General features: G+C 44.3%; 1 protein-coding gene across 1 annotated transcript in view; it reads right to left on the bottom strand.

Moving 5' to 3' along the window:
- The window catches only part of FRMPD2 (FERM and PDZ domain containing 2), a 113,387-nt gene that overhangs the window by 75,720 nt on the left and 11,875 nt on the right, over positions 1-25,792 (bottom strand). The window contains 3 exon segments of the mRNA XM_077878645.1: positions 2,511-2,576; positions 5,874-6,031; positions 7,728-7,853. Coding sequence (XP_077734771.1) covers positions 2,511-2,576; positions 5,874-6,031; positions 7,728-7,853 — 350 coding nt within the window.

The raw sequence follows: 25,792 nt of genomic DNA, 5'->3' as shown, positions 1-25,792 counted from the left end.
GATGTGGGACTCGATCCCGGGTCTCCAGGATCACGCCCTGGGCCGAAGGCAGGTGCTAAACTGCTGAGCCACCTAGGGATCCCCTGGAAAAATATATTTTATTAAGCACTTCCCTCATGCATCTAAATGGCCATTGTTTATAGGGAGAAGTCCTCAAATTGATTCCAAATCAGGCTTTTTCTCATACTCACACATACTGTGGGTCATTTTTGAGATAAAGGTTACACTACCATTTCATACCGTGGAGGACCAGCTGTGAATTCCCATCCCCGTGTGTGAGGGGGATGCTGTGTCCTGGGCTCACACAGCCAATCCGAGTGCCTCTGATGTGCCCGGGATCCCATAGCTACTTGAGCTACATGGTGGCAGACCATCCCTGCTTTCAAGGACTTCACACTCTGATGAGAAAGATGGTCAACTAAAGGGACAAGGATTTTGGTCTTGGGAAGCACAGACAGAGGAAAAGATCAAACCCAGCTTGGGGAGGGCATGGGGGGGCTGGAGGAAAGAACTGGAACTAAATCTCAGAAAGCACACTGGGGTTGACCAGTTGACCAGGAGAAAAGTGCGGGAGTGAACCACAGATGGAGGCAGCAGTATGTGCTAAGGGTGGCGTGTTTTTTTTTTTTTTCTTACATTCAGATTTTAATAAACTGACAATCTTTAAAACAAGCATGCTAGCCTATAATGAATATAGCATATACAGTAATTTAAACATTTAGAACTATATATTATACTGCAAAAGCAAATAGCACAACACTCATCATACTCATCATTACCTGCGGTGTACACTATCTCTAAAAACGAAAATACAAAACAGTAAAATGCACCTATGGTTCGTGTGTGTGTGTGTGTGTGTGTGTGTGTTTTCTTTTCTTTTTTTTTTTTTTTTTTTGCAGTTATGAGTAATCATAACTCTGGGTTGAATGGAGGGAAAATTATTGGAGGAGTTGAAGTGACTGAGAGACCTGGGTGTTGGAAGGATCATCTGTGTGGATATGGCAATTACCAATAGTTGAGATGACATTGGGAAGAGTGATGGTAAAGCAGGATCTAGAATAATCGAAATATGATCCCTGGGGGTCTGGAGAAGACAACAGTGTTCAGATAATCCAATGACATGAAATCCTATGCAAGACACCTATCTCATCTGCATGCCACCTGTCACACCTCCAGGCCTGTGAGAGAATGAGGGCTGTGAGAGAAAAATCAGGCCTTGCTTAGGAAGCCTGCCAGGTCTCAGGGAACTCGGGGGGAGAGCCAGGTGTCCTGTAGGGAAAGAAGTAACAAGAATGGCCATACAATCGGTTGAGGACAAGGGAGATTTTGCTAATCATGGATTATGAACTCTAGAGGTCATGAGGGAAGAGTTTCAGAAATTAGGGAGGATAGAAGGCCACAGAATAAGGGGAAAACAAGGCCTCATAGGGAATCAAAGGCCTGGAGACAAGGTGACTTGGGAGCTAGGGAGATTGTAGAATTGATGCAATCAGGGACAAAGACACAATGAGATGGGGCAGGACAGTGACCAGGGGGAAAATGATGAAGCAGGGCCCCTTGTTCAAAATTTTTAAGAATCTCAAAATGGTGACATCAGAGCATTAAATGAAGCATGGGTCCTTTTAAGTACAATTACATGGGCCACACACCCATGAAGCTGGCCCTGATGATGGTAGAACTCTAGAGAGGAATCAGAACCATGGCTAAGAACCCAATTTGGGGCTCTAGGTATGCCCTGCTAAGAAGTGGCACCTAACCCCATGGGGAGTAGGAAGCTAAGAAAGATCTCACATAAAGACAGGTAAGAACAAAAAGCACCAGACAACATTGGGATGTTGAATTAGAGAGGGCAAAGGTGAGAGGGAGGAAGGAAGGAAGAAAGGTAGGAAGGTAGGAAAGGGGTGAGGGAGGGAGGAAGGGCAGGGTTCTCCAGCTTTTGTTACACTGGTTTCTAAGGAATCCTTAGTGTAAGATGAAAATTTATACACATACACACAAACACATACATTCTGTAGTCAAAAAGTTTATACAATGTTGTGATAAAGTTGAATATTTTTTTTTGCTTTATGCTTTCTCAGAGCCTTTAATAAACTGCTGTGCCAAATCTTTGAGAGGAAGATATTGTAGCAAGCATTTTCCCAAATTGATTGAGCACAGCACTGTTTTCCAGGGAAGCATTTCACTTCAGGAAGGGTTGCTTTAAAGCCTATTTTATACATCTGTATCTTCGCTCCTCCTCTAGTTTGCTACTTCCTCTGAGCAGATAAGTCTTCTTCTGCTTGCCAATCCTAGATTGTGGCTGGCTGCATTGCCATACTGAGCAGCATTCTGAGGTGCTTTCTGAACTCAGCAGGAGCACTTCTGTAGTGGGTTGTCAGTGCCTTCCCAGAACCTAGGAAGACAGAGTGGTGGCACACAGCTCAAGAGACATGATCCCTGTTGGGAAGAAAACCTGAGAATGAAATCCAAAAACATGATCTGGAGAGACTTTGCATATCTCATGTACAGACCTGATTTTGTGGGACATGGAAGCCTGCCGACCAGTAGAGAGTCATTCCCAAAGCATACACGTGCATCTGCCCAAGACAAAAAGCACCAGGTTAAATTGCAGTCACCTCTGTTATTTCATAGTCCTGCAAAAAAAACACCATCCAAGTTCTACCCGTGGCAGATCCGGTTGGCTGGCTAGCCCAACAACCATCTACGACTCTCATAAACTTTCCCTTCTCCCTTCCACTCTGGCAGATTAAAGCCACAGGGACCATGACACCTCGCTTTGGCAAAAGACACAGAAGTCTGTTAAGGTGTTTTTAAGGAAACTTTTATTTTTCTGACAATAAGAACACAGGTAGCTAGCTGTTCCCACTCTTTCCTCCTTTTGCCTTGTCTATTGATAGGATCACAGCTGCCATCTTGAGACCATGAGGCAACAGGCACGAGAGCAAAAAGCCAGCATCTAAGAAGGGTGGACTGGAAATACATAGCCCAGATCTTGATGACGTTTACTGAGTGGCTAACCAACCCCGAGATCTCTTGTGAAGCAAATAATGACTGAATCTGTGGTTCTAACCTCTGTATTTTAGGCTTTCTGGTCCATGTAGCCAAAGCCACCTGTATGTGACACACTGGGGCGGCCTGATTTAAAAGTATTGCTTGCTGTCAGAAAGCAACATGGTGAAATGGAAGAGCATTATCTGATGCCTCCAAGCCTCACTTTCTTCACCTTTAAAGTGAGTTTTCTGCCTGAATACTCATGAGCATTGAGTAAAAAGCATCTGGCAATGGTAATGATAATTATTGTTATGATTATCCAATGCAGAGCATTCTCACAGCAAACCGGGCTCTAAGTCTTTTACTTATATCGACTCATTTAGCCCTCAACCCAGTCCTGGGAGGTCAGTGTTTTCATTGTCTCCATCCCTTAGAGGAAGCAAAGCAAAGGCAACTTAGGGGACTTTCCTGAAGAAGATCTAAAGCCTAAACTTGAACTAGAGCCCCTGCCCTGGGCCTTGGCTATGTTGCCTCTGGGTCATGCTAAGTTCTCAATAAAAGTCAATTTATTAGCTTCTGCTGCAATTGACAAGCTACAGTTAAAGTTAGGATCTATCTTTGCGGGAAATGATCTTTGGAACTTTAGAAGGGAGGCAGTGAGTTAAAAAAACATGGTGTGTAAAACAGCATGGTTACTTTAGCAAACCACTCAGTTAAATACAAGTGAATTTGGTTTTGGTTTTTTGTTTTGTTTTGTTTTGTTTTGTTTACATCTCTAGGTCAAGGGCATATGTCCAGGATCACATGTGCCAATTTTCTCTCCGAAACTGTACCCCTAACCTAGTCAACCAGACATCTGATGAATGTGACTAGACACCTGCAGAAAAGTCCACAAATTGCATCCTCATCTCTGGAGAAATGCTCCTGAGAGTAGATGCTAGAGCAGTGTCCTGAGCACTGCCAGAGGCACCATCCATACTCTGTAACTGACTTGGATTCCAAGGGTTCTGTCTAAATATTCTAGGGTGAGGCCTAAGGCCAAAATGACAATAGCCTTCATCCCAAATCCCAAATCCGGCCCATTAGTAGATGCTGCCTGGAGAAGGATGGTGACAATTTTGAAGGCAACTCCTGGCTCAGTGGGAAAGAACACCATGATCAATTGATGATGCCTGCCATGAGCACAGGATGGGATGATAGAGGCATGAGTGACCTGGAGTTAGAGACCTGCCCACACCTTCCACCTGCTGTGGCACTAATACTCCGAGTAGTGGGGTGAGTGTGTCTGAGTGCTGGGGAAAGGTGGATGTTGGCCTAAGGAGAGGAGTCAGGGTATCATCCAAAGCTCAGAATGGAGCCCAGAGTTGGGGAGGATTGTGAGCACAGCTTTTGCTGAGACCACTTTCCTGATTGCTCACCTCACCTGCCACAGCACCCAAGACAAGTTGGATGCAGAGGAGCCTCTGGCAGATGGTAGAGAAGAGTGATCAATAGAACTGAGTAGTAGGGATGCTGTAAGAGAGACACTGGCCAGGTGACCCTGTCTCTTGGCCTACTAAATACCAGTTTGCCATTGGCTGGGGTTCACTGCCCCAGGAAGCTAAGACCTCTGGACTTTTGGGGTACATCAGCATGAAGCCCTCTAGTAGTTGTTCAGAAAGTCAGATCCCACGGCTCCAGCTGTGGCATCTCAGCTGGTGAAGGAGGCACCACAAAGAGACCCAAACAGAGGGACTGAGAGACACCCACATCTGCATCTAACACGGGAATCCAGGGATTCATTCCTGGGATTCTGTTAGTGTGGGCAAGAGTGTAGGAGCCTCAGTGCTGGGTGACTCCCTGTGGGGTGACAGAGTCAGGGTCACTGCAACCCACTGTTGGGGTCTGACTTGGAGACATGTGGGTGCAGACAAACCAACCCCAGAGGCTACCGATGCCTCCTGAGAAAGGCAGGACTTCTAGGCTGCACTCTTCTCAAGGAAGGACAGGGAGGAAGAAGCAGAACTTGCTGATGAAGTGCCCGCTATGCCCTGAGTGTGGTATGTCTGCTTTACACTGCTCTCTCCTTAGAATTTTTTCTTTTTAAAATGAAAAATAATATTTACTAAACTTTTTGCTATTCAGAAGTGAAACATGTCCATGGAAAACCTAAAATCACCACTGATGTTGCCATCCAGAATAACCACTGCAGACACCTTGGTATATATATTTTTAGAACACACACACTCTCTCATCTCTGACTGTCTCCGTATGTGTATGTTTGTGTGTGTGTTTATTCAACTAGGGTCACATTGTAAATGTATATATTTAAGTTCTTTACAAGCCATTCCATAAGCCCTTACAGTTGCACTTTAATGCTGTCTTATTTACTGGACATATAGTTTTTTTCCAATTTGTCAGTAATGTCAACAATACAACAATAAACATAGTGCAGCTAACTCAATCTTTACTCATGCCTTAGGATACATTCCTATTTGAGGACTTTTGAGGGTTTTGCTACACGCTGCCATGGGTACCAATGTCCCAGACTGTTTATCCACAACTTTTCCTTTTTTTTTACCCACAACTTTCCCAATGCTTCTTTTTAGAGATTTATAATAAGCTGATGGATTCAGTCAAATCAACCTCATTTTACTGATGTAGAAATTGGAGCTCAGAGAAGTTGACCTATCCTCATCTAAGAGCTAAAAAAAAAAAAAAAAGAAAAGAAAAGAAAGAAAGCCTGGGAATAACATTTTTTAAACCCGTTCTGCATCAGTATTTCTTGGGGGTAAGCTGGGTGGGAGTTGGGGATGCCACCTCCAGGACAGGTCCAAGGTCCTAGGACCAGGTCTTTCCCTGGGACAGGCCCAGAGGTGCTGCAGAGCTGCCACACACCTTACCTGAGATGCATCAGGCTGTTCATCACCACTCTGTCCCTGGAGCAGTTCAGGGGCCTTGCAAGGAGCCGCCTCTATGTGAGAAACATGGTCCTGGAAAGAAAGACTTCCAGCTGCGGATAGCAGGGCTGACCAGGGGCAGATCACATAGTCCAAGGAATCTGAAACCAAGGCCAGGATGGGAGTTTAGAGATGGGACCACTGTCTGGAGGGTCAGTTGTGGATCTGTAACCAACAGGTGCCCCTGGGACAGACTAAGAATAAGACCCAGGGGATCCCTGGGTGGCGCAGCGGTTTGGCGCCTGCCTTTGGCTCAGGGCGCGATCCTGGAGACCTGGGATTGAATCCCACGTCGGGCTCCCAGTGCATGGAGCCTGCTTCTCCCTCTGCCTGTGTCTCTACCTCTCTCTCTCTGTGTGTGTGTGACTATCATAAATAAATAAAAATTAAAAAAAAAAGAATAAGACCCAGGAAAACATCAAGTGTAATAAATTCAGCCTTGATACATGCATGCACAGGGGCACGAGCTACCAAGTGTGGCTGCAGTCCACCAGGAAACTAGAACCTGCATCCAAATCCCTCAGTGCTCTGAGTCTCAAGGTAAGAGGTAAAGAGAGGTGAGGTCCACTTGGAAATAAGCCCAGGTAGGAGTTCTTTGGCGCCAAGCCTAAGACCAAGGCGGCTGGTCCTCTGGGTGTACTGTAGCTAGCTATGCATCAGCTCCCGCCCCAGGGCAGGAAAGAGGGAGGGAAAAACCTCAGGGAAGATGAAACCGAGGGTGCAGATGCTCAGCGTCCTTTGCCTCCGCACACTGGGCCCCGGCCCTCTGCTCACGTGGCCCCTCGTGCGGGAGCCTCCAGGCGGGCCTGCAGCCCCAGGCACAGTGACTTCAGAGCTGACCTCTGAGGGGGCACCCGCTTTGTTCCAGTTACCAACGAAATGTCTCGCAGGTCCAAATTCACCTGACCGTGTCCCTTACAGTGATGCGACGGCAGCTTTCTCAGTAGAGGGCGCTGGAAGGACACTGTGGGAGGCGGGTGGGTTCGGGGGCTGTTCCCCAGTCGCGGGCCGACACACCACGCTCCGACCAATGTTTCCTCCGTCTACACAGACGCCGTGGGCTCCAGGTCTCCTGCCCGCACTGGCTCCCGGGGCTGTGGCTGCCAGGTGCCCATCTCCACCCAGGGGGTCCCCCTCGCCCCTGTTGGCAGTTCCTGTGCCTCGCTTGTCCGGGGACTGCTGGCCACTTCTGGCTGGGCACAGCCGCGGAGGTCGCTGTCCTGGTGGGCTCCAGGCACAGCAACCCCAGATCTGAACCCCAAGCTGGGAAGGGGCTTTCTTTCATAATTAGCCATTAGGTAAATCACCAAGAGAGAGCCCTGGGGGCCATGTGGAATTGTCTTGTATCTTACAACTACTCTACTGTTGGAATTTAATCATTGTTTGTATTAACCTCCCTCTCCTCTTTAGACTACCTAGTTGTAGGTTCTGTCCCCTGATGGGACACAAGGTGATGTGCCACCTGGCAGGGGACAGTCTGGGGCTGTCAGCTGTCCAGGTAGCTGCCCCCTGCCTCCTGTCTCCTTATGCTCAGACTGTCCAGGGGCAGGGAGAGGCTCAGAGAGCTGTGACCACTGTCTCCCTAGAAGCAAGGCCTTTCTTTCAACGCTGCTGCATGCAGTGAGTCCAAGAGACAGGCCTGACTTCCTTGTGTGGTTCCACGGGTAGATGTCATTTGCCCGCTTGATCTGATGGTTTGGACTGATCACAGATCTGAGAAGCAGCAGCCAGCAGCATGTCTGGGAAGCTTTGCACTCAACTCCCTGTGATTCAACTGCCCCAAACACACTCTCGTACCTTCACGAAGGTCTTCCAGGAGCGGCTCAACAGCTAGGGACAAGAGGGACCAGATTTCCTCCTCCAACAGAGCTTCACCTCTGACCTGAAGGGCACTGGCCAGGACCACAGAGGCCAGGCTCATGCCTGCAAAGACATGTACATGGCACAGTCCTCACAACATCCACAAGCACACCTCGGCCTGCACTCACCACTGCAACCCGGCACAGTGCAGGCCCTTTGAAGCACACAGCACCATATTTGCATCTTCTGCATCCCTGGGGCAGAGTACACAAGAGAAGCTACAGAAATGCTTACTAGGGGGCTGGCTAGGCTGGCCAGCTGATTCAGTGAATTAGCAAATAAACTCCCAAATGAAGGCTTAAGTGAATAAATGAGCAAAGAAATGAACCAGCAGGATGGTACCTCCCTCAGTGGAGCAAGGGCTGTAAAAGAGAAACCCATGCCCAGGAGCATCTTTAGCCTGCTCTCCTCTCTGTCTGGGAAAGTAGGTTAACAGCATTTTTTTTAAATCTCCGATGCATGATTCATGTCTTTTCTTCTGCCACATGCAGAGTTGAATTTGGTGCCAGCAGCAGCCCTGTCTCTAACGATCCCCAACACCTGCATGAAGACTGAAAATCACTAGCTGGGATAGCGAGCCCTGTGTTTTGAAAAGGTACAGGTCACAAGAAAGCACGGGACTGAGTTTGTCAGAGAAGGGATAAAGAAAGCTGGTCCTCTCCGTCTCTTCTTAGATGGGCTCCTTTAAGTCAAAGCTGACATTTAAATGTCTGTTCCCCTGACAAAGCTGCCACCCACTAATCTCCAGCCCCAGGTGGGATGGCAGCAGGAAGAGGCCAGGCAGGCTTTTCCTAATCCATTTACGTTGTTGTTTATCTCTTCCATAGCCTCAGGGAGGGCGGGAGTGCTGTGTGGGGAGCAGGGTGGAGAGCACATTAGGGCACCCTCATCCCTCCATCCAACACAGCTAATCCAAGCACTCCACTCACCAGCTGCTCAGCTCCCTGTGTATGCCTGGAAGTTCAACCTCCTCTGGCCTCAGGAAGTCACTTTATGACTAGGAAAAGATTGCATTAAAAGTATTTTAGAAAAAAAAAAAAAGTATTTTTGGCTGGTGTGCTGTGGCTAGTCAAGACCATCATTTCAATATAATAACTCAATGAAGGAAGGGACAGCCTTTTCAACAAATAGTGCTGGATCTATCATGGAAAAAAAAACCCTCATATCTTTTTTTTAAAATTAACTCGAAATGAATCATAGCTGTAATGTAGAACACAAAACTTTACTTTTTTTTTTTTTAAACAACACATGAGAGAAAATATTCAAGATTTAGGACTAGGCAAAGAGTTCTTAGATTTGACACCAACATCATACCTTACCTTACATGTGCTCAGAGCACTTAGATTAGCCTATAGTTGGGCAAAATCATCTAACAAAAACCAACTTTATAATAATATGTTGATTATCTCATGTAATTTATTGAATAGTGTTCTAAAAGTGATAAACATAATGGTTATAAGTGGATCAGTTATTTACTCTTGTGACCATGTGCCTGACTGGGAGCTGAGGCTCATTGCAATTGCCCAGTGTCATGAGAGGATCATAGTGCATATCACTACCTCAGAAAAAGATCAAAATTCAAAATCTGAAGTATGGTTTTTATTGAACATGTGTGGCTTTTGCTTCATCATAAAGTCAAAAAGCTATAATTGAGGGCACCTGAGTGGCTCAGACAGTTAAGCATCTGCCTTCAGCTCAGATGGTGATCCAAGGGTCTTAGAATTGAGCCCCTCGTTGGGCTCTCTGCTCAGGGGGGAGCCTGCTTCTCCCTCTCCATCTGCCTGCTGCTCTGCTTACTTGTGCTCTCTCTCTCTCTCTCTGTCAAATAAATAAGTAAAAACTTAAAAAAAAAAACCTATAACTCAAAGCATTACAAGTCAGGGATCACCTCTATATAAAGAACTCCCACAATCAGTGTATAAAGACAACCCAATTTTAAAATGGCCAGAAATGTCAACTCTAATTCAATAATAAATAAGTTTAAAGTACAGTAAAAAATAATTACAATAGGCAAAACTGAGAGTGTCACAGGTAAACTGTAATGTATGGTCACCCTTTTTTTTTAATGGGCAAAGACTATGAATTGATATTTTCCCAAAGATGTACAAATAACCAATAAGCACGTGAAAAGCACATGAGCACATGAAAAGATGCTCAACATAATTAGCCATTAGGTAAATGCAAACCAAAACCACAATGTGATACCATTTCAGATCTATAAGGAAGGCTATAACCAAAAAGATGAATAAGTGTTGACAAACATGCAGAGAAGTCGGAGTCCTCATATATTGCTGGTGGGAATGTAAAATAATAAACTCTTCTTAAAAGAATCAATTACAGCTACCATAGGACTCAGCAATTCCACTCCTAGGTATATACCCAAGACAAATGAAAACATGTCTCACCAAAACTTGTGCACAAATATTCATAGCTGCATCCATGGTAATATTCAAAAAGTGGAAACAACACAAACATTTAACTAATGAATGAATACACAAAATGGTATACACATATGATGGAATATTATTTTGCCTAAAAGGAACAAAGTACTGCTACATGCTGCAAGATGGGTGAATCTTTTCTCTTAAACCCTTTTATCAAGGCGTAATTGACATACAAAAAGCGGTACATATCTAATGTATACAACTTGATGAATTTGGAGTTAAGTATATATCCATGAAACCATCACTGCTTGAAAACAATATGCTAAGTAAAGGAAGCCAGTCACTAAAGGTCATATATCATATGATTTTCTTCACATGAAATATCCAGAACGGGCAAATCAATAGAAACAGAAAGGAGATTAGTGGTTGGCAGGGAATTGGGGAAGGAGGGTATAGATTTCTTAAGGGCACGATGATAATATTCTGGAATTAGTTGTGTTGGTTACATGACTTTGTGAATATACCAAAAACTTCTGAATGATACACATTAAAAAGGTATGTGAATTATATATCAATAATTTTTAAGAGAAAAAAGAGATGAAGAGGAACCTACAATTAAAGGACATACCAAATCGATTTAAAATATGTAAAACTAAACATAGTATAGTAGGAATAGTAGGAATGCACATATGAGGGATAAAAATATAAAGAAACAAAAGGACATTCTGACTATAAAAGTCTGGATAATGGTTACCTTTAGGAGAATAAGGGGACTGTGATTGAGATGGAGAATTTTGAGGGGTTTCTCGAATGGGTGACAAAGTTTTATTTCTTAGCCTCAGCGATGGTTACAAAGGTGTTCGTCTAAGAATGATCCATTAGGGGATCCCTGGGTGGCGCAGCGGTTTAGCACCTGCCTTTGGCCCGGGGCGCGATCCATCCTGGAGACCCGGGATCGAATCCCACGTCGGGCTCCCGGTGCAAGGAGCCTGCTTCTCCCTCTGCCTGTGTCTCTGCCTCTCTCTCTCTGTGACTATCATAAATAAAAAAAAAAAAAAAAAAAAGAATGATCCATTAGACTACAGATTTGTTGTAATGGCTCTCTGTGTCTGTTCTTTTACAATAAAAGTTTAAAACAATTTTGAGCATTGCCCTGATGAAAATATTTTTAGGCAAATCCCCAAAAAAGCACTCCATTTCCACCTCTTTTCTCAAAATATAAATCCAAAAATTTTCATCAGTGATGTTACATTTGTCTGGAGAGAATTATCCTGAAATCCTGTCAACAAATGCTAACCAGCTGAAAGGCTCAATCATTCTTTCCATGTAAGGGAACATCCAACATCTAGGAGAGCACATAACTGATCAGGTTGGCCAAACACCACTCTTGGTTAGGGTTAAGAGTTCCTTGAGGCTTAAGTTGCCATTCTCATTGCTGGAAGTGTCAGGATTACAGCTTCCACATCAAAGGCAACCCCAAACACAGGAGATAATACTAGAAAACTGGTCATCATCCTCTCCATTAAAACAAAACAAAACAGAGGTGGGTGGCTCAGTTGGTCAAGCATCTGCCTTGGGCTCAGGTCATGACCCCAGGGTCCTGGGATCAAGCTCACGTTGGGCTCCCTGCTCAGCAGAGTGCGCTTCTTCCTCTCCCTGCTGCTCCCCCTGCTTGTGCACTCTCTCTCTGTCAAATAAATACATAAATTCTTAAAAAAAAAAAAAAACTGTCCCCGTCCCACTTATTCCAAATGTACACGCATGATCCCACTGTAGAAAGAAATATCTACATTCCACTTCTCTATACGAACTCTGTCTGACCCCAGTGTCACAGGTGAATATTCCATTCTGTCCACAGGGGTAAGGTGATGCCTGGAGGGAGTGCCAACACTTGGGAACCATTAGTGGCTCTGGATTTCCTTGGCAACCCTGACCATACTCCCTCACTCTGATAGGGAGTAACTTCAGTGCCTCCATTCCAGTCTACCAGCCCTCAATGATCAGCCCAAACTTGTGTTAACATCCCAATCTCTGTAATATTGCCAATTCCATTTCAGAGCCAATTGATACTGACAATAAAAGGAGCCACTCCATTGCACTTGCTGTCTGCCGGGTACTGTTCCCAGTACTTCGTGTATATCAGTCCAAGCCTATGAGGCTGTCGCCAGCAGCATGCTGCGGTGCCTCTGGGCTTGCTTTCAAGTGTTTTTACACAGTCTGCTGTACCATGAACTAAAGGAAAACCATTAACTATCTAAAGAACAGAGAGATCCCATCACACAGATAAACCCTGGCTTCCTGCCAGTAAGGAAGCTCAGGCAAAGTGTCAGCCACGGGTATTCTTTTGGGGGGCAGCTCTGTTGTTAGACCTTCACGTCTCATTCACTTCCAGGCTCCCCTCTGTGGGCCAAGTCCTTCATATTGACTATATTCACTGAAGGCTCCTGTGGTCATCTGCTAACTCCAGTCTCCTCCATCTGAGGCCTCTTGCCTCTCAGGAGTGTCTTCAGACCCCCTTCCATAAGTTCCCATACTATGGTGCATCCTGTCTCCCGGGACTCTCCTCTAGTGGCCTCTGGCTTCCAGCAGCCCGTCCTGTCTGCTCTGCCCATGCCCTCGACATCCATGCCTCCGCCATCCCCTTATTTAACAAATACCTACCAAGCAGTTAGTATATTTTAAGCTACAAATAGAAAGGTGAAAATATAACATCCTCCCCTTGCAGGTCTTACATTCTAGTGGGGACAGGCAGAGGGGGACAGATACTGAGCAGGAAAATAGATAAACAAAATAAATCCACAGAGAGAGAGACTATGAAGAACAAGTAGACAAGGGGATTCACTTGAGCTGGAGCAGTCAGGGAAGGTTCCCTAAAGCTGAGGCCTGAAAGGCTGAGAAGGTGCCAGCTGCAGAAAAATCTTTCCGGGCAGAGAGAACAACAGGCACGGAATATCAGGGCTCGACAGATTCCAAGAACAGAGAGAGAAGCAAGCTGGGCAGGAGCATGATGAGGAAGGGGAGCAAGTGGGCACAGAGGTGTGAAGGGGGAGTTGCAGAGCCGGCCAGATGCCCCTCCACCTCACCTCTCAGGCTAAGGAAACGAATTTGCACATTTGCTTAGACACATAGGAAACTCGGCCTGCCAACTAGCCTACAGTAGTGCAAGGCTCAGCAGGACCCTTTCGGACGCAGTTATGCTGCTATTGACTAGAGCAGAGACAGAAGTAACAGAGCCTGAGGGCCAGCCACCTAACTCATTGTCTCATTTAACACCTCACCAGTGCTGTTAGTAGGGAGGGTTTTGATCAAGGGCAAGCCTCACATCTCCGTCCTGCCCACCTCAGGAAGAACTGTGTCCAGGTCATCTGGGCTGCTACTGAGTGATGGTCACCAAGTACCAGCTGGTGGATCAAGCCCCCCTACCTGAGGGCAAGCCATGTGCCCTTGTTGCCATGATACTTGATAGCATTTGTAAAGTGCTGAAGAACTGCACATTCCTGCTAATCCTTACCTACTTGCTGGCTATGTAATGGATTTGAAGGACCTCAAAGGCCCCTCTCAGCTTAGGAGTTCAAGGTACCACTGCCCAGGAATAGGAGGCATAAGCACGGAAGCGGGGGAAGTTCAGGGGACAAGGCACACTGCCTCTGGTCTCGTGAGGACAGGCCAGTGGGCGACCACTCTTTCCTTGGAACCACTCCTGTTGCTTCACATTCATTTCCCCTGACTGTTCAGGATTCTTCTTCCTCTCATCGTCCCTGGAATACTGTCTCTCGGGATTCTAGCTCGGGCCCTGTGTTAGTCTCCTATGGCTGCCTGAACAAATTATCACAAGCTTGGTGGCTTGAAGCAAGAGAAATTTGTTATCTCAGAGACATCAGTTTTACAGGGCTAAAATCGGGCTGCAGGCAGGGCCACACTCCTAGAAGCTCTAAGGGAGGATCTGCTCCTTGTCTCTTTCAGTTTCTGGTGGCTGCCAGCATTTCTTGGCTTGTGGCCATATCATCCCAATGTCTGCATCCATGGTCTCATCATCTTCTCCCCTTCTATTTTAAATCTCCCTCTATCTGCCTCTTACAAGGATACTTGCGATGGCATCTAGAGCCTACCTAGATAATCCAGGACAATCTCCCCATCTCAAGACCCCTTAACTTAACCATATGTGCAGTCTTGCCATTTAAGATAGTATTCATGGATTCCACAGATCAGAATCTTTTGAGGGGCTTGGCAGGGAAGCATTGTTCAACCTACCACCTGCCATTTTTCATTCAATACTCTACCTGTTGGCCAAAAAAGGTATCAGCCCTGGGAGGTTGAATCTCCAGCTCCTCAACTCCCTGGATGTGTGAGCTTGGGCACAAGTATATATATTCTTAATGTCTCTATGCCTTAGTCTTGTCATCTGGGAAACAGGGTTAATCATAGCAGCTACTTCATGTAACTGTTAGCAGATTATGTTAAAGGGCTAGGTATGTAAAAAGTGATGAATGCATCTTATTTCCCTTCTCTTTCTATCTCTGTTATAATCACTCAGAGGGATTTTAAGCATCAGAGCTGCTGAGAAGTTTCCAAGAATGAGATTCTTAAGATATGGTGTTAATTGTTTCCATCTGTCTGCCAAGATTGAGGTGCTTTAAACAACCCATTTTAAACCTTAGCAAAATGCCTAAAATATCTCAATCTCCCCAAAATAGACACCCTACACAACCAGGAAAGGATGGGGCTCCCAAGGAATCAAACCTCTCAGAACGATCCGTTTTCCCTCCTCCTTTTGGTCCTTATGTCTCCCTTCATTCCTTCTCCCTTTGGACATTGATTAAAAACCTTCTGCCTGCACTCAGACCAAAATATGAGCAAAACTTTCCAGAAGGCAAATGACATCCCCCCCCTAGGAAAAAAAGACAGCTTTTGCCTCATCTGGGTTCTGTTTAAAGGGCTAAAGGTATCAAGGCTTAACTTCCAGAACTCTCCTACAGTGACTTCCTTGAAACTTGATCTCAAGCCAGTAATGGATGATATTGTGTCACTACTATATTCTTCACAGAGACCCTACTCTCCAATATAAACACTGGCTGTACCAACATGGTATGACCTTGAGCAAGTAACTTCCCAAAATCTCTTCCCCTCCCCCGCCCCACTATGAAACAGAATGATGCTTCCTACTTTACAAGGTGGTTGTGAGAAACAGAACAAGCCAATGAAAAAATGACGACCAGCAGATATCCTACCTTTCTTCAGTCTCCCAAGATAGAACGTTGCATTTCTAGATAGGAGAATGGATACTGAAGTGGAGAAAAACATTCAGAGTATTTTAGAGGAGTGTTTCTCCTACCATCCATCTTTTACATAATATTTCCCCAATATTTGTTATATTACCTATGCTCATACGGCAACTTTTTTTATTTAAGTGCATTTATTTTAAAAGGAAATTGTTGTTTTAAGAAATGGAAAAATTAGGAGGAGGGGCAAGATGGCGGAAGAGTAGGGTCCCCAAATCCCCTGTCTCCACCAAATTACCTAGATAACCTTCAACTCATCCTGAAAATCTATGAATTCGGCCTGAGATTTAAAGAGGCAACAGCGGGAATGCTACAGGGAGAAGAGTTCGCGCTTCATTCAAGGTAGGAAGACGGGGAAAAAGAAATAAAGAAACAAAAGGCCTCCAAGGGGGAGGGGCCCCGCGAGGAGCCGGGCTGAGGCCGGGGCGAGTGTCCCCAGGACAGGAGAGCCCCGTCCCGGAGGAGCAGGAGCTGCACCGACCTTCCCGGGCGGAAAGGGGCTCGCGGGGACTTGGAGCAGGACCCAGGAGGGCGAGGATGCCCTGGGCTCCCGGGGACACTAACAGACACCTGCGCCCCGGGAGAGTGCGCCGAGCTCCCTAAGGGCTGCAGCTCGGGGGGCTGCGGGGCGGGAGCGCGAATCCAACTGCGCAGGCTCCAGAGCACAGGGCGCCGGGACACAGCCCAGGATCCGGCCTCCCCCGGGACAGGCAGAGGCTGGGAGGGCCCAGGACAGCGAGGACGCTCCTGCCCCAGCTGAGCAGATCAGCGGCCCCGCCCCGGAGCCTCCAGGCCCTGCACATGAGAGCTCCAGAGTTACTGCAGGGGCTGAATCCAGGTTTCCAGAGCTGGCCCCGCCACTGGGGCTGTTCCTCCTGCGGTCTCACGGGGTAAACAACCCCCACTGAGCCCTGCACCAGGCAGGGGGCTGAACAGCTCCCCCAAGTGCTAACACCTGAAACTCAGCACAACAGGCCCCTCCCCCAGAAGACCAGCTAGACGGACAAGTTCCAGGGGAAGTCAAGGACTTAAAGTACACAGACTCAGAAGATACTCCCCCGTGGTTCTTTTTTCTTTCTTTCTTTCTTTCTTTCTTTCTTTCTTTCTTTCTTTCTTTCTTTCTTTCTTTCTTTCTTTCTTTCTTTCTTTCTTTCTTTCTTTCTTTCTTTTTTGCTTTTTGATTTCTGATTGCTTCCCCCACCCTTTTTTTCCCTTTCTTTCTTTTTATTTCTTTTTCTTCTCTTTTTTTCTTCCTTTTTTCTTTTTTCTTCTTCTCTTTTCTTTCCTTCTTTCTCTCCTCTCTTTTTCTCCTTTTCCCAATACAACTTGTTTTTGGCCACTCTGCACTGAGAAAAATGACTAGAAGGAAAACCTCACCTCAAAAGAAAGAATCAGAAACAGTCCTCTCTCCCACAGAGTTACAAAATCTGGATTACAATTCAATATCAGAAAGCCAATTCAGAAGCACTATTATACAGCTACTGGTGGCTCTAAAAAAAGGGATAAAGGACTCAAGAAACTTCATGACTGCACAATTTAGATCTAATCAGGCAGAAATTAAAAATCAGTTGAAAGAGATGCACTCCAAACTAGAAGTCCTAACGACGAGGGTTAACGAGGTGGAAGAACAAGTGAGTGACATACAAGACAAGTTGATGGAAAAGAGGGAAACTGAGGAAAAAAGAGACAGACAATTAAAAGACCATGAAGACAGATTAAAGGAAATAAGTGACAGCCTGAGGAAGAAAAACCTACGTTTAATTGGGGTTCCCGAGGACGCCGAAAGGGACAGAGGACAAGAATATGTATTTGAACAAATCATAGCTGAAAACTTTCCTAATCTGGGAAGGGAAACAGGCATTCTGACCTAGGAAATAGAGAGATCCCCCCCTAAAATCAATAAAAACCGTTCAACACCTTGACATTTAATAGTTAAGCTTGCAAATTCCAAAGATAAACAGAAGATCGTTAAAGCAGCAAGAGACAAGAAATCCCTGACCTTTATGGGGAGGAGCATTAGGGTAACAGCAGACCTCTCCACAGCGACCTGGCAGCCCAGAAAGGGCTGGCTGGATATATTCAGGGTCCTCAATGAGAAGAACATGCAACCAAGAATACTTTATCCAGCAAGGCTCTCATTCAAAATGGAAGGAGAGATAAAGAGCTTCCAAGACAGGCAGGAACTGAAAGAATATGTGACCTCCAAACCAGCTCTGCAAGAAATTTTAACAGGGACTCTTAAAATTCCCCTTTAAGAAGAAGTCAGTGGAATAATCCACAAAAACAAGGACTGAGTAGATATCATGATGACACTAAACTCATATCTTTCAATAGTAACTCTGAACGTGAACGGGCTTAATGACCCCATCAAAAGGCGCAGGGTTTCAGACTGGATAAAAAAGCGGGACCCATCTATTTGCTGTCTACAAGAGACTCATTTTAGACAGAAGGACACCTACAACCTGAAAATAAAAGGTTGGAGAACCATTTACCATTCAAATGGTCCTCAAAAGAAAGCAGGGGTAGCCATCCTTGTATCAGATAAACTAAAATTTACCCTGAAGACTGTAGTGAGAGATGAAGAGGGACACTATATCATACTTAAAGGATCTATCCAACAAGAGGACTTAACAATCCTCAATATATATGCCCCGAATATGGGAGCTGCCAAATATATCAATCAATTAATAACCAAAGTGAAGAAATACTTAGATAATAATACACTTATACTTGGTGACTTCAATCTAGCACTTTCTACACTCAATAGGTCTTCTAAGCACAACATCTCCAAAGAAACGAGAGCTTTAAATGATACACTGGACCAGATGGATTTCACAGATATCTACAGAACTTTACATCCAAACTCAACTGAATACACATTCTTCTCAAGTGCACATGGAACTTTCTCCAGAATAGACCACATACTGGGTCACAAATTGGGTCTGAACCGATACCAAAAGATTGGGATCGTCCCCTGCATATTCTCAGACCATAATGCCTTGAAATTAGAACTAAATCACAACAAGAAGTTTGGAAGGACCTCAAACACGTGGAGGTTAAGGACCATCCTGCTAAAAGATGAAAGGGTCAACCAGGAATTTAAGGAAGAATTTAAAAAATTCATGGAAACTAATGAGAATGAAGATACAACTGTTCAAAATCTTTGGGATGCAGCAAAAGCAGTCCTGAGGGGGAAATACATCGAATACAAGCATCCATTCAAAAACTGGAAAGAACTCAAATACAAAAGCTAACCTTACGCGTAAAGTAGCTAGAGAAAAAACATCAGATGGACCCTACGCCCAGCAGAAGAAGAGAGTTAATAAAGATTCGAGCAGAACTCAACAAATTCGAGACCAGAAGAACTGTGGAACAGATCAACAAAACCAGGAGTTGGTTCTTTGAAAGAATTAATAAGATAGATAAACCATTAGCCAGCCTTATTAAAAAGAAGAGAGAGAAGACTCAAATTAATAAAATCATGAATGAGAAAGGAGAGATCACTACCAACACCAAGGAAATACAAACGATTTTAAAAACATATTATGAACAGCTATACGCCAATAAATTAGGCAATCTAGAAGAAATGGACGCATTCCTGGAAAGCCACAAACTACCAAAACTGGAACAGGAAGAAATAGAAAACCTGAACAGGCCAATAACCAGGGAGGAAATTGAAGCAGTCATCAAAAACCTTCCAAGACACAAAAGTCCAGGGCCAGATGGCTTCCCAGGGGAATTCTATCAAATGTTTAAAGAAGAAACCATACCTATTCTCCTAAAGCTGTTTGGAAAGATAGAAAGAGATGGAGTACTTCCAAACTCATTCTATGAGGCCAGCATCACCTTAATTCCAAAACTAGACAAAGACCCCACCAAAAAGTAGAATTACAGACCAATATCGCTGATGAACATGGATGCAAAAATTCTCAACAAGATACTAGCCAAGAGGATCCAACAGGACGTTAAGAAGTTATTCACCATGACCAAGTGGGATTTATCCCTGGGACACAAGGCTGGTTCAACACTCGTAAAACAATCAATGTGATTCATCATATCAGCAAGAGAAAAACCAAGAACCATATGATCCTCTCATTAGATGCAGAGAAAGCATTTGACAAAATTCAGCATCCATTCCTGATCAAAACTCTTCAGAGTGTAGGGATAGAGAGAACATTCCTCAACATCTTAAAAGCCATCTACGAAAAGCCCACAGCAAATATCATTCTCAATGGGGAAGCACTGGGAGCCTTTCCCCTATGATCAGGAACAAGACAGGGATGTCCACTCTCACCACTGCTATTCAACATAGTACTGGAAGTCCTAGCCTCGGCAGTAAGACAACAAAAAGACATTAAAGGCATTCAAATTGGCAAAGAAGAAGTCAAACTCTCCCTGTTCACCAATGACATGATACTCTACATAGAAAACTCAAAAGCCTCCACTCCAAGATTGCTAGAACTCATACAGCAATTCGGCAGTGTAGCAGGATACAAAATCAATGCCCAGAAGTCAGTGGCATTTCTATACGCTAACAATGAGACTGAAAAAAGAGAAATTAAGGAGTCGATCCCATTTACCCGAAAGCATAAGATACCTAGGAATAAACCTCACCAAAGAGGTAAACGATCTATACCCTAAAAACTACAGAACACTTCTGAAAGAAATTGAGGAAGACACAAAGAGATGGAAAAATATTCCATGCTCATGGATTGGAAGAATTAATATTGTGAAAATGTCAATGTTACCCAGGGCAATTTACATATTTAATGCAATCCCTATCAAAATACCATGGACTTTCTTCAGAGAGTTAGAACAAATTATTTTAAGATTTGTGTGGAATCAGAAAAGACCCCGAATCGCCAGGGGAATTTTAAAAAAAGAAAACCATAGCTGGGGGCATCACAATGCCAGATTTAAAGTTGTCCTACAAAGCTGTGGTCCTCAAGACAGTGTGGTACTGGCACAAAAACAGACACATAGATCAATGGAACAGAATAGAGAACCCAGAAGTGGACCCTGAACTTTATAAAGGAGGAAAGACTATCCACTGGAAGAAAGACAGTCTCTTCAATAAATGGTGCTGGGAAAATTGGACATCCACATGCAGAAGAGTGAAAGTAGACCACTCTCTTGCACCATACACAAAGATAGACTCAAAATGGATGAAAGATCTAAATGTGAGACAAGAGTCCATCAAAATCCTAGAGAACACAGGCAACACCCTTTTTGAACTCGGCCACAAGTAACTTCTTGCAAGATACATCCACGAAGGCAAGAGAAACAAAAGCAAAAATGAACTATTGGGAATTCATCAAGATAAGAAGCTTTTGCACAGCAAAGGATACAGTCGACAAAACTAAAAGGCAACCTGCAGAATGGGAGAAGATATTTGCAAATGACGTATCAGATAAAGGGCTAGTTTCCAAGATCTGTAAAGAACTTCTTAAACTCAACACCAAAGAAACAAACAATCCAATCATGAAATGGGCAAAAGACATGAACAGAAATCTCACAGAGGAAGACATAGACATGGCCAACACGCACATGAGAAAATGCTCCGCATCACTTGCCATCAGGGAAATACAAATCAAAACCACAATGAGACACACCAGTGAGAATGGGGAAAATTAACAAGACAGGAAACAACAAATATGGGAGAGGATGTGGAGAAAGGGGAACCCTCCTGCACTGTTGGTGGGAATGTGAACTGGTGCAGCCACTCTGGAAAACTGTGTGGAGGTTCCTCAAATAGTTAAAAATAGACCTGCCCTAGGACCCAGCAATTGCACTGCTGGGGATTTACCCCAAAGATACAGATGCAATGAAACGCCGGGACACCTGCACCCCCATGTTTCTAGCAGCAATATCCACAATAGCCAAACTGTGAAAGGAGCCTCGGTGTCCATCGAAAGATGAATGGATAAAGAAGATGTGGTTTATGTATACAATGGAATATTCCTCTACCATCAGAAACGACAAATACCCACCATTTGCTTCAACGTGGATGGAACTGGAGGGTATTATGCTGAGTGAAGTAAGTCAATCGGAGAAGGACAAACATTATATGTTCTCATTCATTTGGGGAATATAAATAACAGTGAAAGGGAATATAAGGGAAGGGAGAAGAAATGTGTGGGAAATATCAGAAAGGGAGACAGAACATGAAGACTCCTAACTCTGGGAAACGAACTAGGGGTCGTGGAAGGGGAGGAGGGCGGGGGGTGGAGGTGAGTGGGTGATGGGCACTGAGGGGGGCACTTGATGGGGTGAGCACTCGGTGTTATTCTGTATGTTGGCAAATTCAACACCAATAAAAAATAAATTTATTATTAAAAAAAGAAATGGAAAAATTATTATTATTGGACATAAATAGAAGATAATGGTAACTTTTTGTTTTTAATCATTGAAATCTTACCACAGCCCAAAGCTGGGTCTTTCATTGTGAAAGGAGCAATGTCAAAAATATAATTCAATGTTATTAATGCAATTCATGTTCCATGGTCCTGCCTTTCCTTTGGGAAGCCTTATGTCATCCTTTTTTAAGGTCTCAGGGCTGGTTTTAGTGTAATCTGTACTCAGGATGGATTGATTGAGTCCTCACCAATTATACTTTAAGGTAATGCCTTCTAAGGAGAATGGCACTTTGCAGCTCATAGAGTTTGCAGAAATTCTTCTGATTCCCACAAAAATCCTTCAGAGGAGGGACACCTGGGTGGCTAAGTGGTTGTCTGCCTTCAGCTCAGGGCGTGAACCCAGGATGGGGTGGTGGGGTCGAGTCCTGCATCCGGCTGCCTGCAGGGAGCCTGCTTCTCCCTCTATGTCTTTGCCTCTCTCTCTCTGTGTCTCTCATAAATAAATAAATAAATAAATAAATCTTTTTAAAAAAATCCTTCAAAGGATTCCTTCAAAGGCAAGGCAAAATGATCCCCATAAGCAGATGAAGAAACTGAGAAGGCAACTGACTTAAGATTCTAAAAGTCTGGCTCATAAGTGCAATTTAAGTTTCTAAAATAAAGCACGGGAGGGTGGGTTGTAAACTAACAAGACTAATTAAAGCTACATATGTTTAAATTATGACTCAATGGAATTATGGGGAAAAGGAGATAGAGCAGCAGAAGTAAGGCAAGAAAAAAAAGGGGGGGCAATTAGAAGTAGAGCTGCCAGTGACCAAGAATAAAATGAAAACCAAGTCTGGCGAAGGAGAGTTAACCAGACAGTCTCATGTGAGAGGTAAGGGAGGGAAAACAGCTAAAAACACTGACCTCAGGGCCAATACGGAGAGGAAGATGGAAATATCAAAGCATAGTGGCTGAGAGGGCAGGTCTTGAATCTGAGTTGGACTGACTCCTATCTACCTTAGGAAACTTAGTTTTTTCCTCTTTACCCATCTATAACACGACTTATTGCATCTGACACACAGTAGCTTCTCAATAAGCACTAGCTATTCATATTGATCAACATTGACTATAAAGTGATGGCAGAGGATAGGGTGGGGACAAACCCACAAAACGAGGGCTTTTGAGAGTAGAAATGGCATCACCCATAGAGCTGCGCCATAAGAGCATCACCTGGGAACTTGTTAGAAATGCAGACTCAGGCCCTCCCTGGGCTCTCTTAGAATCTCTATTTTGTTTGTTTGCTTGTTTTTTAAAAGATTTCTTATTTATTTACTTATGAGACATACAGAGAGAGAGGTAGATATATAGGCAAAGGGAGAAGTAGGCTCCTTGTGTGGAGTCTGATGTGGGGCTCCATCCCAGGACCCTGGGATCATGACCTGAGCTGAAAGCAGATGTTCAACCACTGAACCACCCAGGTGCCCCCAGAATCTTTGACAAGATCACTGGATGGTTCATCCGCCTATTATAAGTTACAGATAGTACTGCCCTAGGTCCCATTGATTATTTGGAAGAACCAGTTACGATGGCTGGTGGGCGATGGCTGTAGCCAGCTAAAATTTGGAGGTAGAATTACTGTGTTAGGTAACCAGGAAGATCGTACCTAGGGCTTGCTCCAGGGTACTTGAGTAACTACTCTCTCAGATGAAAGGGGAGGAATTCGGTGGAGGATTTATGGACTGAGGCCATAAACCTGGGCCAGCTGCACAGTGTCAGGTGGGGTTATTTGGCCTACACACAGAAACTGTGTGTGAAGGGGACCTATAAAAGAGGATAATATGTGAGGGAAGGGTGACAAACAGGGCCAGAGACAAGGGAGATTGAGAAGGAGAGAGATGGATGGTCAGCAGAACTGTTTTTATATGGGCTCTCTTGCAGGCTGTGTGCCCACCCACACTTCCCTGCCCCCACCAAGAGCACTCCTATGGTCCGGCTAGGTCCTTCCTCTATAACCTTCTTCCTCTATAACCTCAAGTCCATTGAGCATGACTGATGGAGAGGCAGCATGGGCAAGGGGCGGCACCCAAGAAGTTTTGCATCACTTTCCAGATATTCCTAAAGGCTTACAACACAGTTTGAAGAGAGTAGCATTACATTCACTTTCTAGAAAGGCGAAGTAAACACTACCTTAAAAATAAAAGGATTCGGGACACCTGGGTGGCTCAGTGGTTGGGCGCCTGCCTTCCGCTCAGGTCGTGATCCTGGAATCCGGGATTGAGTCCCACACCGGGCTCCTTGCGTGGAGCCTACTTCTCCCTCTCTCTGGGTCTGCTTCTCTCATGAATAAATAAATAAATCTTGTTTTTTTTTTTTTTAAAGCCAAGTTTTTTAACTAAATAAATAAAAGGATTCACGCAGACCAACTCAACCAAAATAGGTTCCATGGAGCACTGTTATGCCAGACCTGGGGATTGAGATGCTGGGAATTCAAAATATCAGACTCATTCCTCCCCAAGAGGGGCTAACTGGCAGGGGAATGAGCACAGATTCTATAGGCATCTGAAAGAATCTGTGACTTCTCAAGACTGCAAATAGTGGGGTGCCTGGGTGGCTCAATCCATTGAGCATCTGCTTTTGGCTCAGGTCATGATCTTGGGGTCCTGGGATAGAGCTCCTCATAGGGCTCTCTCCCCAGTGGGGAGTCTGCTTCTCCCTCTCCCTCTGCCCCTCCGCCCCCAAACCCCCTCCACTCATGCTATCTTTCTCTTTCTCAAATAAATGAATAAAATCTTAAAAAAAAAAAAATAAAAGATAGGGCACCCAGGTGGCTCAGTGGTTGGGCATCTGCCTTTGGCTCAGGTCGAGATCCCAGAATCCTGGGATGAGGTCTTGTATCAGGTTCCCTGCCGGGAGCCTGCTTCTCCCTCTGCCTCTCTCTCTCTCTCTCTCTGTCTCTCTGTCTCTCTTTCTCTCTCTGTGTCTCATGAAAAAATAAATAAAAAATATTTTTAAAAAAAGAGACTGGAAATAGCCCTCAACTTTCTCCACTCTGTATTTAAATCTATGATTATCCTTCTATTTTGGCCTTTTCAAAGACTCCAACATTGCTTTGAACCCCCGGAATCCACTCTTATATTTCTTATTTTGAGGAGTGGTATATTTGTCCATAGAGAGAAGAACATCTTCTTAATTCCTTTCTTGGTCCCTGCTTCTCCCATCCCTGATAATCATATTCCCATCCTCATGGATTCTGCCTCTTTAAACCCTCTTGGATCCTGTGCTGTGCTGAGGAAAGCTACTACTGACCAGTGAGAGTCAATAATTAAATCTCTAGAAATTTCGCAAGCTGGTTGTTAAACATAATCATTGTAAAAATAAATAAATAATAAGTTGCATGAACTTCCAATTAAATAAATTATATTCATAATATATTCAAAATCCACCATTAATTATTTTAGTACATTTGATTATTGCCTATCTCTTCAGCTCCTTTAAATCAATTGCATTTGTGTGGCGGAGATACTATATAATGATATGTTAGTACATATCTCTTCAAACTTTGTGTTCAGTAATTGCACCTTGAAAGCTTGGAATTGACCACAGAGGGAATATTTACACCACAGAAATTGGCAAAATGTACACATCAGGGCTTGATTTGTTGTTTTGTTGATGATCTAGACTTAAGAAAGTGATGGAGAAAATGTTAATCATTCAGATTAAACCTAAAAGTGGGTCACTTCTCTAGCTGTGCTATTGTGAATAGCACAAAAATTGAGGAACTGTTCTTCCAGAATTCAAAAACTATTATCCAATTCAGCAGTCACTCATGTCAGTGACAAATGAGTGAAGTTAAAACATTCACCTTCATTGCTTAACTTCTTACTTGCCAGTATAAACCAAAAAGCAGCCAGCATTCATGTTGGGACTATACTCATTGGTTAATTGCAAACATAGGCTGACTAAGAGTTCAGCAAAATCGATGTATGCAGTCTGTGTGA

Source organism: Canis aureus, chromosome 29 (genome assembly GCF_053574225.1).
Source record: "Canis aureus isolate CA01 chromosome 29, VMU_Caureus_v.1.0, whole genome shotgun sequence".
In the NCBI taxonomy this organism is placed as follows: domain Eukaryota; kingdom Metazoa; phylum Chordata; class Mammalia; order Carnivora; family Canidae; genus Canis; species Canis aureus.
This window is presented reverse-complemented; position numbering and strand designations above follow the sequence as displayed.